The following is a 15,225-nucleotide window of genomic DNA, read 5'->3' as shown; positions in this document are numbered from 1 at the left end:
GGCCATTGAGGAAAGCTGAGCGACTCAATCCAAAATTCAACTGAAAAGTAACTCTGAGTTTCAAATTTCTCAACCACACATTGGCAAGGCTGACAAAAGTAGGATTAGAAAGAGACTGTCAAGACAGAGGAAAGAGAACGAAACTCAAATGAAGACGTTGGTGAGGCCTGCTTCGAACAGCAAGTGGATCACTCGCGCGCGAGAGAGACAGAGAGAGCACGAGGCTGCCCCGATCCCCAGATTCGGTACGTATTTACGACATCAGCAATGCATCAACTTGAATATGCGAGGAACATCAGCCTCTTTCCTCGGGGCGAAGGCTGCAATCAGAATTTTCACCTAGAGACTGCACCTTCCATTCTTTCTTTCCTTCCTTTAGCCACCCACCTGTATTTTTCCCATTTTCTTTTCTCAATCGCACCTCTCTCACATTCTCTCCCAAGTCAACACGTTCGCTTGTATTCCTTCACCGGCACAACAATTGTACCACCTCTTCACCAAGCCATCAAGTTAGTCTCACACCTGCATTGCAAAGGTAGATAACCCTGCTACCGTTTGATACGGCTAACTGATGGATTGATTATCTAGGATGAAGCGCGAAGCGCTAGACCCGGTCAACGAGGGTGATAATGTGAACACCAATCTCGCTGACGCCGATATTGCCAATGCCAGCGACAACGCGAACCTTCCTGCTCCCACTTCCATGGGCTTGGCTAGCCAGAATGTCAACACCTCTCCCGACGCTGTACATGGACAGCCTACTGCTACCGCAACCCAAGATGCTGCTTCAGCTAGCGGTGAGCATCGACAGCTTCATGGCGACGGACGTTCCGCATCAGCCACTAGCGCCAAGAAGCCTGCTGTAGCAGCAGCAGCAGCTCCATTCGGCGGCCGGCTGCGAGTGCGGGACCCTTTTTCTGGCCGACTCGTTCGGGTACCCCAATACCCACCGGGCTACTGGACCCATGGGTGGTACGTCTGTGAGGTTCCAGGATGCGGCCGTCGGTTCACGCTCAGGAGCTCGCGCGCTCGTGTGAGTCACCTCATTACATATTGTTCATCGATATCCTTACTAACCTCACTAAAGCACTACCAGACTCAGCACCCCGTTACGAACTGAGCTCAGGTGCGATGCGTCCGTGAAAATTCAGTACTCTTAAGAGTCAAAGGATGGACTTGGGAGCCAGTCGTCTGGGAAGCAACAAACCTGGCATGGCATGCGGAAACAAGAGCCGAAGATACCTTGCTTAAACTGCAAGGAGCTGCTGGAAAGAGCTCTGCCCAGCAAGAGAATCTCATTATGCGGGCTGCCCAGCAAGGGCATCTCGTGTTGGCAGCCCCCCCAGCAAGGGCATCTCATGTGGTGGTGGTGGTGGTGATGGTGATGATGGCGATGGCCGGACAATAGTTCTATCCTTAGGAATTTCCATATCTTGAACCCTGAGTCCTTTGATAGTACACCAGGCCTTGTTTTCTGCTTCACAGCGTCAACACGTTCCTTTATCATTGCACATGAGCCGAGGGAAAAAAAACTCCGCCGCTTTGATAGGTTTCCTTCCTTCATGTCCTCGAACTTTAATACAGCTTTGTCTGCCATCTGTCTGGGCAAGAAGTCTCATAGTATGTCATGTAGTGGACTGTCTTTCTTCTTGACAAGTTCATGTTCTTCTCCCGAAGAATCGTTGGTCTGACAAATTTTCAATGACCCCTTTCTGGGCCATCTAGATCAAGCGCCTTGTTACGCCTTCATCAAAATCACACGTTCACTGACTGTGGCTGGACATCTCGAGCGGCCTGTACCTGCCCATCTCAACTTCCGCCTCTACCTGGCCTGCACCTGTCCTACTGGCTGACTTCCTTCCCTTCCATGTCCTTTAGCGATCTTGGTCCCCAACATGACAGCAGTCTATGTGAAATATTTTCCCCTCTCTCCTTCGTGTTTCTTGTCTTCATTGTTCCTGACTATTTTTTGTGAATCGATGAACCTTTTTCAGCCCTTATACTTCCAGGTTATGCGTTTCCTTCCCTTCACCGCTCTCCATCACCGCCTTAATTCACTATTCCCCTCTCACTTCTTATCATCCGGCTTCACTCATTTTTATTGGTAGCTTTGAGATCATCTGTGCCATCCCCGTCTGAAGCTCTCACCGTCGCATCTTTGTTCACTCATTACAACGATCCATTTTTTCATGAGCTTGGCTCTTTCCAAGCTTTTGTCAATTTCTCTGGTTTGTCCTAACTCACATCAACACCTTAAGCTGCCCTTCACAAAGCTCACACACATCAGGCACTTCCAAACACAGCTGTTTCTCTTCCTCCAGCCAAGCATAGCCAGCAAAAACAAACTTCGGTACGCTCCCTCGATTCCGTTTCCCGTCTGGCCCACCGAAAATAGAATGATTCCGTCTGGAAACATTGAGTGTTATCATTTTTCAACTTTATAGGACATAATCCAAAGTGCTTCAAGACTGCTCTAGGTACTCTAGAACAGCTGTTGCCGCCTAGATCTAACAACATCGGATATCTTCTCGCCCATACGCTGCCCAGGATCCTCTTTAGCCGCAACCCGTGTTGCGGGGTTCTTTCCCGGCTGGGTCATCTGCTCGAACTATTCTTTTTGCGGAACTCCTCAAGAGCCTTAGTTATACTTCCACCTCCATCATTGCCACTTCATTGCTCTCGTCACAATACAAAATAGCAATGATGGAGGGGGCAAAGGCTCCCCACCACGAGACTGGGGGTGCTGAGGACCATACAATTGAGTTGCAAGCGCTGCTGCAAAGAGCTGGGTAAGGAAAGATCTTCCTGCCATGATTGAGAGTTCAGCGAATCTCAGCCCGCTAACAGTTTGGAGGGAGCGTATGGATGTAGCTTCTTGTGGCAGTCTCAATAATTACGTGAAGAAGACGGTAGAATTTGAGCACCAGCAGGCTGATATTCTTGTCATCAAGTATCAACAACAGCACAATGGCTTTTGACGATCACTAGAGCGTCCCTTAATTCGCCAAGAGCACCAGTACCTCCCAGATGGTAAGCGCTTATAATATCACCTGCTCAGTCATGAGTCACGAGGAAATCAGCTAACACGCCATGTCACTAGGAAGTGGCTATGACCTCAATGATATTTTTTGGAGGGATCAACAATCATCCCGCCGTTCTAGAGTGCAAATGGTTGCACCATTATTTGATTGCTTTTGCGACGGTATCTATGATCTCCCCAGAGCCCCTCGAACGCTCGAGCGTGAACTCACTCTCGCAACCTCAAAGAGCAGAATACCCCGAACCTCGCCCTCCACTCGCTCGTCATGCGTTTGATGACGCCCTCGGTGGGATACTTCTGGAATCATACTCGTTTAATATGCCAGATCTGGCTCCTTCTTCTTGTTGAGACCGTTCATTGAAATGAAGGGGTTCAATCCGACATACCATCCCTCACGATTACGATAGCTTCAGTCATCAAGATGACGATTATTCCAAGACAGATTTCGACTTTACGGTCGAGAACACTGCGCACCCTTTGCAGGTCGTGAGACAAGCGAGATCTCTTGGATACTCGAAAGCTTGAGGGTTGGTCGGCTTTCAAGTTAGTTGAAACGAGGTGTCTAGAAGACGACCATTCAGTTGTGTTCAGTTGCCCTTTTTTCCTATTTTAGATCATCCGAGTTTGGTTGAAAGACAACGCTCAACTTTCAAAGAAATTTCGTCATTGTTCTGCTTTAATTTTGCTGATGCTCAAAGCTGGCAACGTGTAACCATTTCGCCCTGCGCTCAGTCTAGTGGTAATAAATCTCAGGCGGGTTGACAGTAGGCCACTCTTAACTTCGCTTCCCAGTCTTCATTTTTCCATGTAAGCAGTATTGATCGAAGCTTTCATTTTTCATAGCCTTTTCAACGAGCAGCCATCCACAAAGATACGTGTTCACAGTTTCACGAGTACTGGACGACCAAGTTGTCTCCGGCAGGCTCACTCTACTCCCACTTCATTGCTCTCAGCCACATATGATTCGGTCCCCGTTTTCGTCATCCAAGAGCTTCTCCTGAGGTGAAATCGTGCATTCGAGCCCCTATTCTTCACAATCCTCCAATTCGTTATCATTATGTCTTTCTCTTTCCGCCACTACCTCGCCGCTGGCATCCGTGGCATGCGCGTCGCCACCGGCACATCATATGAGGATATTTTCGATCAACTCTTCCAAGCTCTCAACGTTCTCCGTCGCGAAGCCGCTCAAAGCGGCGACATTCGGCCTTACTCTGAAGAATACTTCCCAGACGACATCTATGACCCGCCAAGTCCCCAGTATATCAACCTCACCGGTGTCCCCAGCCATGTCTCTTCCAGCTCTGGCCCAGCTCAGCCAGGACACCAGATCAATATCCCCATTCGCCTCAGTGGAACTCCCCAGCCCACTGCATTCGTTCAGCCCACCGTTTACCCAACCGATCCCAATGCCCCTATTCCAGCTGTTCATAATCCCCCACCCGAGCCCGTCTACAACCCGCACACAGAAATGCTGAGAAGGAAGGGCGACGAGGGAGACAAGCTCTGGCCCTGCGAGTACGACGGCTGCGATGCCTCGTACACCCGCCGTAAAACGTTCCTTGATGTAAGTCTACTTATTCCCTGATTCCTTCCTTGAGCTAAAATGCTAACTTGACTTCACAATAGCACATGGTGGCTAAGCATGGGTATCCAGCCCCGCCCAAGAGACCCTCCCGGCCCAAAAATCCAGCCAATGCCACAGCTTCTAGTAGCGGACAGGCGCAGGTTGGTCCTTCCGAATCCGCTCCTCAGAATGAAGAGGATGCCAACATGGAGGACTAGTTTTTTCAACTTCCGGCTTTATACAACTTGTATAAGCTTATTCGCTTTTCCGCCATTGGGGCTCAATATTTGTTTGAATTTGAGGTGCAATTTTGGAGCTCCACTGAAAAAAAGCATCGTGTGGTATTTCTTTCAGACGTTTTGCTGAGACCGACCTTAGCTTATAGCCTTACGCATCTATGCTTGTCCTTATATCTTCATGCGATTCATCATAACCTTTTTGCCTTGTACTGGTAATAGTGTCGCCCTTCAATAAGCTCATAGTCAATTCACCCATCGAAGCCAGGCCCGCAAAATTGGCCTCCGACTAAAACACCTATTAAGCCCACTGACAACTATCAAAGCTTCTGCAGGCTTGTGCAAAGGTGATCTAGTCATCTCCTGTACCCTTTTTGCACGAGAGAACCTGGATGCGGAAACCTACCGGCTACTCTCCTAGACTCTTGCTACTCTTGCTACAATCAGTATGATTGTCAGAAATACCGTTATACTAGGCTAAACACTAGCCGTTCAAAAGTCCAAGTTGTAGCAGAAAGACCATGGAGATTGGAACCCTCATGTTGTCTTTATGATCGAAGCTGTTTGACTTCCCGAGTCTCAGTCCTGGATCCCCATCGCTTTTAGTGAGCCTCGTTGGATTATCGCGACGGGAAATGGCAGTAAATAATTCGCATTTCCGAGATATACTAAGTCTTGTTTACCTACTCAGCGGAAATGCCAGGATTGCAGCGGTTGATTGAGATCTTGTGATGCGGAAAGCCGACTTTCTCGAAGCGGCGGAGCTGAGATAATTGCGAACCAGGGGCTTCAAACGACGATATCTTTGGCTAATGAAGCTTTTGCAGACAATGAGCGTACCACTCAGCGTCTCGTCAATGTTTTAACTTTTCATTCGCAATTGGGGGCCTGGCTCGGTTACAGTTGTTTCCCACAGTCGAATAGATTATACCTTCATGTTCCGTTAATCGCCCACTTGTTTTCTCTAGAGGATCAACTCCTGACCTAAGCTGATTTCCGCCTAATTCAGGCATTCATGTGTAACAGTGCTGGTCTGGGAGCGATGGTTTACGCATTATTCTTGCATGAGTCGAGCCCTGAACTGCCGCTTAGGAGTGGCTGGGGAAGTTTCCAGGCTACTCAAACGATGAAAGAGAGATTTTACAAAGCGATTCACTTCCAGCAGTCAACTGGCCACAGAGTAGTCACAAAGCTCGAGACAGCCTCGTGAAAGACAGCTCAAATTGACACCAACTACCTTCTGCTACTCCCCTTATTGTTCTATCCCTGAAACAAGATTTATGAGCTGGCGCCATAAAGGAATCCTTAGACAGCATGTCTTTCTTCCAGGGCCCTGTTTAACTTCACAATGATATTGTCTTCACTCTCTCTCTGGCGAGGTGTCAACAAAGACGAATTCTTCACCCACGGACATTGAGCATTAAAGACTAAAGCTAATCCAAGGAGTGCGAGATCAATGCTCACAACCACATTCATCAAATCATTAAGGATCACTCCAGAACCAATCAATCATGACGTTTGCTGTCGAGAATGCGTTTGCCCTCGCAATCTTGGGAGAGCACAATCCAGAAACTACGACTACCAAGGACCTCATCTTGAGAACAGACTTGGCCTTTTGGAGGGTTAGCAGCCGTCTCCTCGAGGGCAACACGACCCTCCCCAACGCTAACGCTGACATTTTTGAGGGAGTCTTCACTCTTCCCATGCTCGGTAAACGTGCCACCTCGAGCCTCGATTGGAACACTCTGGTCGCGACCGTCTTGGAAGTCTATCTCAGCATCCGCGAACGCCTAATCCGTGGCGAATGCATCCTCCCCTCTCCTCAAAGCACCATGAGAGCCAGTAGAATCGATCCATCTGTTTCCATCCTGTTTGGTACTGGACCGACGTTTCCTGCTGCTGAATCAGACGTCGGCGAGTTTCCAGATAATATCCTCAACGGTGAGTACCTATGAAGAGTATGATGAAGACGATCGTAAGGCTGGCTTACCTAACTCCGATCCCATCAATAAGGGCAAAAGGCCACGAGAGGAGGACGACTCTTCTTCTTCCCCCAAGACGAAGAAGAGAGCAAGGAAAGATAAAGGAAAGGGGATGTAAGGAGTTGTAGTTTCGTGTCGTTTGAGCAGGAATGGGGAGTATGGTCACATTTATCTACGTCTAGTACTGTATTTGATTCAAACCGATCTCCTTCTTCAAGATGTTGCTATCTAGTTTACATATAGATTGAAACACATCCAGTGTACCAAAGTTCAAGCATCTCTTCTCCCTACCACCGCTTCCCTACTTTCAGAGTGGGAGACAATCAAAAGTTCATATACCGATATAACCCCTATTTCTCGGCTCCACCCATTCTATTAATCATCAGCATCCCCAAGCTTCTGATTTTCCACTCCTGGTCTGCCAGACGTTGCTGGCACGGCCACTGCACCTACCAGACGCCAGTATACGATCGGTTTCTGATCCATCTTTCTTGCACTCTTTTCTGCTGGAAGGCCCAATGTACAGGTAACTTTTGATTCTGATAATGAACGAAGAAAGCCGCTGGGTGTACTCATAAGTCCCTTCGCTGCTAGAACGTCAGACTCGGGCCCTCCTACGAAACTACAACCTCGCCAGGATAGCTGCGCTAATAGATCTAGAAACAGTCGGCAAGCTCAGCCGTTAGAAACTGACGACTGCAGCAGGTGAGCATTGGGGCCTAACGTGTCCTTCACGTTCTTCTTGGACAGCAGTGCGGTCCGGCAATGGAATAGATTTTGCCGAAGGCAAATTGGCCCATCGATGATGACAGCATGGATGTAATCTTCAAGTGTGGTGAGAACCTTGGCTGGTTCGTAGACAAATACATCAATCGCCAAAACCCCGCCGTAAGTTATCTCATAGCCCTAGCTCTACTGCATTAAACCATAACTAACATCCTTTTCTCCAAGTATAGCCTCCAGATTGCTCGTGCGCCCCACGATTCCCACAATAACTACAATTGGGGTTCAAGATGGGAGACATATATCAGCAACCTTACGACTACTTACGTCGGATGGGATGTGGCAAGGTCATACTACCACTAGAACCTCTCCGAGTCAAAGGAGAAGTTATACTAGACTGAAAAGAACTCGAAAGGCCTTGGAAAGCTTACAGAGGGCTGCGCGCGGAAGAACAGATAGTCGATCGCATAGGGGTCTCAATTCCCTTATACGCCATCATCTTCCTCGTATCATTCGTTACTTTTCGGTAGGCACAGAGCAGGTTCTCGCCTCCTTTCATTAGCCAGAACTATGAGGTGTGGCCTGCATCGGACCAGCCACAATGGCCGAGTTGGTCATCTGAAGTTTGCGAATAAACACAAATCTTTTGGTTTATTCCACAACATCTTCACCTGTGGCTCGCTCCTTCCTTCTCTTTTAATCGTCAAGCAGTGTGAGCTTGCTCCCGTCTACTTATAGAAACCCTACTTCACGGGCCCAGCAGTCAACTTACCTTCCTATGCGAGCTGGGGGGGGTTTTCAAAAGAGGTATAACATTATGTTAGCATAGTGGTGTATTAAGTGACGCTAGGTTTATACTACTATGTGTAGATAGTGTTTTATATACTACTATATTGAGTAAAGTAGATATTAACTAGTGGAAATAGCGGTCCAATAATAGACTTAATAAGCAAAAGATGCGGGTATATATAGTAATATTACTATACTAGGTATACTATTCTAAGTACCTTTGTATTAATATAGCGTAACTAATATATATATACTTATATTCGAATTATACCCGTATTACTAAAAAAAACAGGGTAGGGTAAAAAGGGCTATAGGCCCGTATTATAGCTTCTATCTAATTAGCCCTATCTATTAGTAGCCTATGCTTATTATATCCGAGTACTTAGTATCTACTACTACTTTTAGAATAATACTTATTTATTACTAATATTGCGATATTAGTATAATATTATATCCTTTGCGCAGTATTATACTATACGTAGTATTATACTACACGTAATATTATATCACACGTAATACAGTATTATATACAATACAGTATTATATATAACACCATAATAACATACCCGCTATAATTATTATTATACTAATATTCACTAAGTAGCTTAAGGCTCGACTCATTTTTATATTTATAAATATTATTACTACACTACTATTAATTGCATTCTGATATAGTTAATTCCCATTACTATTACTACCTGCTACCTACTACTCCTCACTACTACTCCTTACTACTACTCCTTACCACTACTCCTTACTACTGCTCCTCACTACTGCGCCTCGCGGGATGCTCTAAATACCTACCTACCTCGTGCTATAATTTCTAGCGATTGTACGATAATTCTAATCTTTTTATATTTAAATTGCATAATTAATAGTGAAGCGAGGCACCGAATCGCCAGACTGCCCTAGTATTGGCTAGGTAGTAGTGGAATTAATACGATAGTAATTATGCTATGCGGTAGATTATTAATACGATATCTTAGATTAGTAGAAGAGGTGACTTGCCTTATAGCTTTTATAGCTAGCTCGGGCCCTGGTAAATAAGGTGATCCTGGTAGGTAAATAGTTAGTATAAGATACTTCTAAGGGACTATTAACTTATAGTGTGCCCTTGTCCGTAGTAAAGAAGCTATATTATAAAAGTATACGATAAATAGGTATCTAGGAAATAGTTTATTAGAAATATTAGCTAAAATTATTAGTAAAGTTCGGTTAAGGATAGTATACTTAGTATATTTAGCCCGGACTAATATTTATTAATAACGATATTAGTACTTTAGAACTACGAGATATTTAATATTAATATACCCTAAATGAGTAATAAGTATAAAAAGAGCTTTTTTTAAGAGTAGTAGGAAAGTAGCTTAGTAAAATTGGTAGTTAGTAATTTCTAATTATAAAACTAAGAGCTAGATAGACTTCTTATATACTAGACTTATTATAAGTAGAGTAGTAAGATAAAGGTATACTATTATGCGTAATATAAATAGTTAGATAGATATTATTAAAAAGTATATACGTTAATAAGGAATGCTCTTAGAAAACCCGTTAAATAAGGGATATCTTCTCCTTAATTAACTCTACCTTAGTTAAATACTATATAAAACTAGAGAAGGTATTATTAATAGTAGTTAGTAAAATTTATATATAGAGGAGCTAGTACTTATTAACGGACTCCTAAACTAGGGGCTAGTAAAAATATTATATAGCGAGGTTTAAACGGACTAATAAGACGCTTCTATTAAGCTATAAGGTATAATAATTAGTAATATAATTAATCTAAGACGGATATACGTTTTAAACTTAAGTAAACTTTAGATTTTTAAGATAATTATGTCTACGGGTCTAGTTAGTATATTTATTTAATATAAAGTATAAACTTAATTCCTAAACCGAATACTAATAGATTTAACCGTTAGTTATAGGTAATAACTATAGAAGCCGAACGTAATAGGGATTTAAAGTAGTACGGGGCAAGATCGAAGTCTAATATATATAAGTAATATAACTCGTTAGTACGCTATAAGAAGCCGCGAGAGGCCGTAAAAAAAAACTAATATTAGTCGTATATTAAATATAAATAAAACTAAGCCCGTAAGTAAAATATAACTTAGCTAACTAAGGTTATCCTTAATTTAATACTCTTATTTTATACTTTTTATAACTAAGTAATTATAAACTTAATATATAAAGTCGAAGCGGCTTACCGAGGTATAATATGTGGGTATAAGTAGTGGGGGTTTTTTTTTAGTAGTAGGAAAAAAATTCCTATGTGTTAAGGCGGTATTATAATTAGCGCCGGCTACTAACCCTTATTTCACTAGCTATAGGTCGTAATTATATTATGTACTCTAGCTATACCTAGCCCCTATTCCTCTTATTTTACTAAGTTACTATTTTTATTAAGTATATTAAAGGCTTAGTATTTGATATTTACTAAGTTAATAAAAGTAGAATTATATATCAGAAGCGTTATTACTTCTCTAATTAGTTTTAAAGAGTTATTATGAAGTTCTCTTTCTTACCTAAGTCTAGATATAACGTATAGTTTTAAGTATATTAGCCTAATAAATATAACTAAACTAGATTTTAAATACCCTTAGGTTCTATAATAGTTAACTACTATTCTATTTATATAATAAAGGAGGAAGAGACTTTGTTTAAAAGTCCTGGGTAGTATATTAGGATTCTATTATATTATAAAAAATAATATACCTCTCCCTCTAATTTTTAAATTATATTCTAACCTATAAAATCCTCTTATCCTATCCTAGCTACGTACTTTATAAATATTAGTTTAGTAAAGTTATATAAGATTACCCTAGCTAACTATTAGTAACTCTCTACTCCGATAATAGGTTTTTTAATTATACTAGGCCTATTATATTTACTTTAAGTCGCAAGGCTTTAATTAATATTTTATAGTTATAGTAAAATCTAACGATTCTATATTTATTATACCTTAGCTATGCCTTAGTTAGTAAAAATTAGATTATAAAGATATTATATAATACATAGAGTAATATCTTATCCTTCCGTTCGATAATCTACTCCCTCTGTGGGAGTATTACTAATAGCCCGATAATAATCTATTAGTTTATTAAGTTATAAATTAGATATTTAAGAACTTTATCGATATTATAGTTACTAAAAAAATTACTTATTACCGAGATTACTAAAAATATTTAATAATCCGTTAAGATTCTATATATAAAGATACTATTAATTTTAACGAGGTCGTTCTTACGTATTTAAATAAAATTACTAACGTTAAAATATATATCTATACTAGTACTAATTAAGTAAAAAGAGTAAGATAGTAATTCTTTTTAAAATAAAAATCGGAGAGCTTACTTACTTAGTAGTAAAAATAAGCTACTTATACTACTTAAGTATATTACTCTATTTAAGTAGGATATTATTTATTTTATAATTAAACTAGTATACTATACTAAAAAGGGTTATAAATATATAATTACGCTCTAGTTATTTAAGAAATATAATAAATAAAAAATTATTGTTATAGTTAGAAACGTATGCTTACTTAAGGATAGAAAGAAAGCGAGGGTATTAATATTCTAAGTCTTAAACAAGGACTATCTTCCTATTAAATAATTCCGGAGCGTCGTTCTCCCCGAATATATTAATAAGTATCTTATTCTTAATATGCGCTACTAACTTTAGGTAGTTACGTTATAGGATTATAAATATAGTATAAGTATTAATATAAGTATATTTATATAAGCTAGCTAATTTATAAAAAATATTCTTACGTAGCCTCTTATACTATATAAGGGTCGATACTACCTCGTAGTAATTAGTATTTAAAATATTACCCTTATATTCTCTAGAAGTATAAAGTTAGTATTATATAATTCTAAATATAGAAAATATACTAATACTTATACTTATCCTCTCTAAGTAAAGTAAATACGTATTAATAAAAACTATATTCCTAAGATACTTCTTATAAATAGAGCCCTACGTATATATTAAGTAGACCCTTTATTCTATAGTATATAAGCGCTTTATTCTTTCCTTTTAACTTCTCGGGATTTAAATCCTCTTCGTTAGCTATAAAGAAATTAGTTATCTTACTAGCATTACTAATATTATTTAGTAAGTCTCTAGCTTCTATTTACTAGTTATTATTATTTATTAAAGCAGTATACTTCCGCTTATTTAAGTTAGGGCGTTTATTCTTTAAGCCTTAGGATACTAATATTATTATATAATATTAAAAAAGGAGTTAGATTAACTTCTTCTTAGTTAATATAACTTAGAGAAAGTCTTAATAATTAAGTAGAGGAGGATAATAACTATATACTTATAAATTAAATAGTATAATATTCTAGAATATACTAATAATAATCTTAGTAATATTAAAGTTAGGGAGGAGGTTTAGTAAGTATTTCGGAGCTTTTTTTTTAAAGATTATTAAAAAACGAGGGTTAATATAAATTAGTTAAAGCTAATAACGTAGAACTACGGGGACTAAGATAAATACTATCCCCGCTTCTATAATATGCTAAGAATCGAAATATATTAAGGGAAATTAGATTTTTTTAAATCCTAATAATATAAGAAATTTCTAAAACTCTTAGAAATAATCGATATAGTATTTAGGGAGGATAATATAATATATAAGTATTTTTTAAATATACTTTACTAAAGAGGTAAGCTTTAAATACGTAGCGTTAAAAAGTCTTATATAAAAAGTATTAAGCGCTAATATAAAAAATTTAATTACTATTATAACCGAATTATTTTTTATAAAGCCGATTACTTAGAAAGCCTTTTTTTACTACGTTACTTAACATAGACCCTTTATATTTTTACGGATACTCTATATATAATAGTAATATTAACCTTTATTAATAATATCAAAAAATAAGTTACTTTAGTTAGCTTTTTAAATTATATACTGCTAATAAGGGAAAGTAGCTTAATATCCGAAATATTTATAAAGGTCCTATTACTAAACTATATTACTTAAAAAACAGAGGGGAAAAGTATAAACGAACTTTAATACTCTACCTACTAAGAGTAAATAACCTATATCTAACTTTACTAAGTAAAAAAGGCTCCTTAAGACGTCGGCTTAACTTAATCTATATAATACGAGTATAATTAATAAAATACTATAATACTACGAGTTAATTTTGTTAGGCTACTACGCTAGTAAAATATAAAAGCTTAATAACGATCGATATATATTATAATAGGCTCTAAAGGCGTTATAAAAAAGCTTATATAATAAAAAGTAAATATCTTTATAGTTAAAGTTATTAATAAATTATTACTTTTTATATATTCGTAACTCGAGCTCTCCTCTATATAGGTTCGAAATTATTAAAGCCCTTAGTATAGAAGTCTTATTATTAAGGATATAGTATATAACGTAGGGTAATATTAAATTAAGTTAGTAAGTCTTTATTTTTTTAAGATTATAATTATAAAAGAGAAAAACTTCGTATTTATTAATAATATAATTAACTAGGAGTTTAACTAATTAATTTTTAAATAGGATAAGCTCTTTTTAAAAATCTTAGAGTAGGGCGAGCTTAGGTAAATTTATAAAGCGGTTTTAGAAGTCTTAAGCAAGGGCATTAATTTAAAAAAGAGGCTTAATAAAGACCGTCTTAGTACTAGTTACTTAGATCTCTACGGCCTCTAGTAAATAATTTAAGCTATATTAAATAACTTTACTTATATAGCGCTAAGGGGCTATAATATAATAATTATTATAATAATAATAGTAAACGAAGTTAGAAAGGAAAATAGGTAAGCTTATTAAATAATATAAATAATTTCTTAAAATTATTTATAGAGATTTGCCCTAGACTAGCGCCTCCTATAGCTCTTTATTATTAAAATTATAATAAGCTATATTTCTATATATAAGACTAGTAAAACTTTTTAAGCTAAGAAGGGTTATAAATATGCTCTTTATATTAAAATAAAGTATCTTCTTAGTATATAATACTCGAGATAATAACTTAGAAGTATTAAGCTCTACTTCCCTCTTCCTTAATTTAATAAGCAGTATCTAAGAATAAAGATTTTTTATAATAGTATCCTTATTTTTAAGAATTTATTAGAGCTTATTTTTTAAAAATATATATAGGATATTAACGAGTAACGACTAGATTAAACGAGATAACTTAGCTTTTATAAGCTATATTATAAGTTTAAAGTATATTAAGCTTATAATAAAAGTTTTAGAGACGTTAGGAACTTCTTTAGTTAGGTCTAATAGTAGAGGGCGTTACTCGTTTTTAAGGGTAATTAAAATACTAATATTAATAATATTAATATTTAAGAGATCTAATATTATATCGATATTAGTAAGATAATTAAGTTTATAAAAATATTCTAGCTCTTTATTACTATTTTTTATATCTCCGTTTAGAATTATAAAAATAAGAGGGATTCTGTTATTATCTTTAATAACTTACTATTCTTTATTTTCCCTAAGAGATATTACTGCGTTTTGTTTATCGGCTATAGCTATCGTATTATTTAAGGTATTATTAATAATATTAAGGGCCGAGACTTCTATAAGTTAATTTTTACTAGCGTTAGGGCTCTTATTTTATTTAAAACTATAATCCGCGCCGAAATTATTTTAGCTCTTTTATTTCTTAATTATTACTATAGCTCGCGCTAATAGCTCGGGCTCTTTTTTATTAAGTATAATAAAATTATCGAAGTTTAGTATTATAATAAGTTTATATTGCTTTTTTTAAAAAAGCTTTAGTAAGCCTTTAAGTAGCTACTACGTTATACGTTTACTATTTCCTATAGTTATTAGCTATAATAAGTTAGCGGTAGTAAGTTAGTAGTAATAAGATATTTATAGTAAATTAGCTATAGTAAATTAGGGTC

The 15,225-nt window shown here is 38.1% G+C and overlaps 3 protein-coding genes across 3 annotated transcripts; all 3 read left to right on the top strand.

Annotated features, from left to right (window-relative positions):
• Positions 1-589: 589 nt before the first annotated feature.
• Positions 590-1,143, top strand: CCOS01_09596 (uncharacterized protein; the record flags this gene model as incomplete). Its single annotated transcript, XM_060457754.1, has 3 exons — positions 590-797; positions 870-942; positions 993-1,143. The coding sequence occupies 3 exons, from the start codon at positions 590-592 to the stop codon at positions 1,141-1,143; spliced, it is 432 nt and encodes a 143-aa protein (XP_060312454.1).
• Positions 1,144-4,097: 2,954 nt separating this feature from the next.
• On the top strand, positions 4,098-4,822 carry CCOS01_09595 (uncharacterized protein; the record flags this gene model as incomplete). Its single annotated transcript, XM_060457753.1, has 2 exons — positions 4,098-4,604; positions 4,667-4,822. The coding sequence occupies 2 exons, from the start codon at positions 4,098-4,100 to the stop codon at positions 4,820-4,822; spliced, it is 663 nt and encodes a 220-aa protein (XP_060312453.1).
• Positions 4,823-6,351: 1,529 nt separating this feature from the next.
• CCOS01_09594 (uncharacterized protein) lies at positions 6,352-6,795 on the top strand (the record flags this gene model as incomplete). Its single annotated transcript, XM_060457752.1, has 1 exon — positions 6,352-6,795. The coding sequence occupies one exon, from the start codon at positions 6,352-6,354 to the stop codon at positions 6,793-6,795; it is 444 nt and encodes a 147-aa protein (XP_060312452.1).
• Between the last annotated feature and the right edge of the window lie 8,430 nt (positions 6,796-15,225).

The sequence above is a fragment of the Colletotrichum costaricense genome, assembly GCF_030867565.1.
Source record: "Colletotrichum costaricense strain IMI 309622 chromosome Unknown Scaffold_9.1, whole genome shotgun sequence".
Classification (NCBI taxonomy): Eukaryota; Fungi; Ascomycota; class Sordariomycetes; order Glomerellales; family Glomerellaceae; genus Colletotrichum; species Colletotrichum costaricense.
Note: the sequence above shows the minus strand (reverse complement) of the source record. Positions and strands in the feature narration are given on the sequence as shown.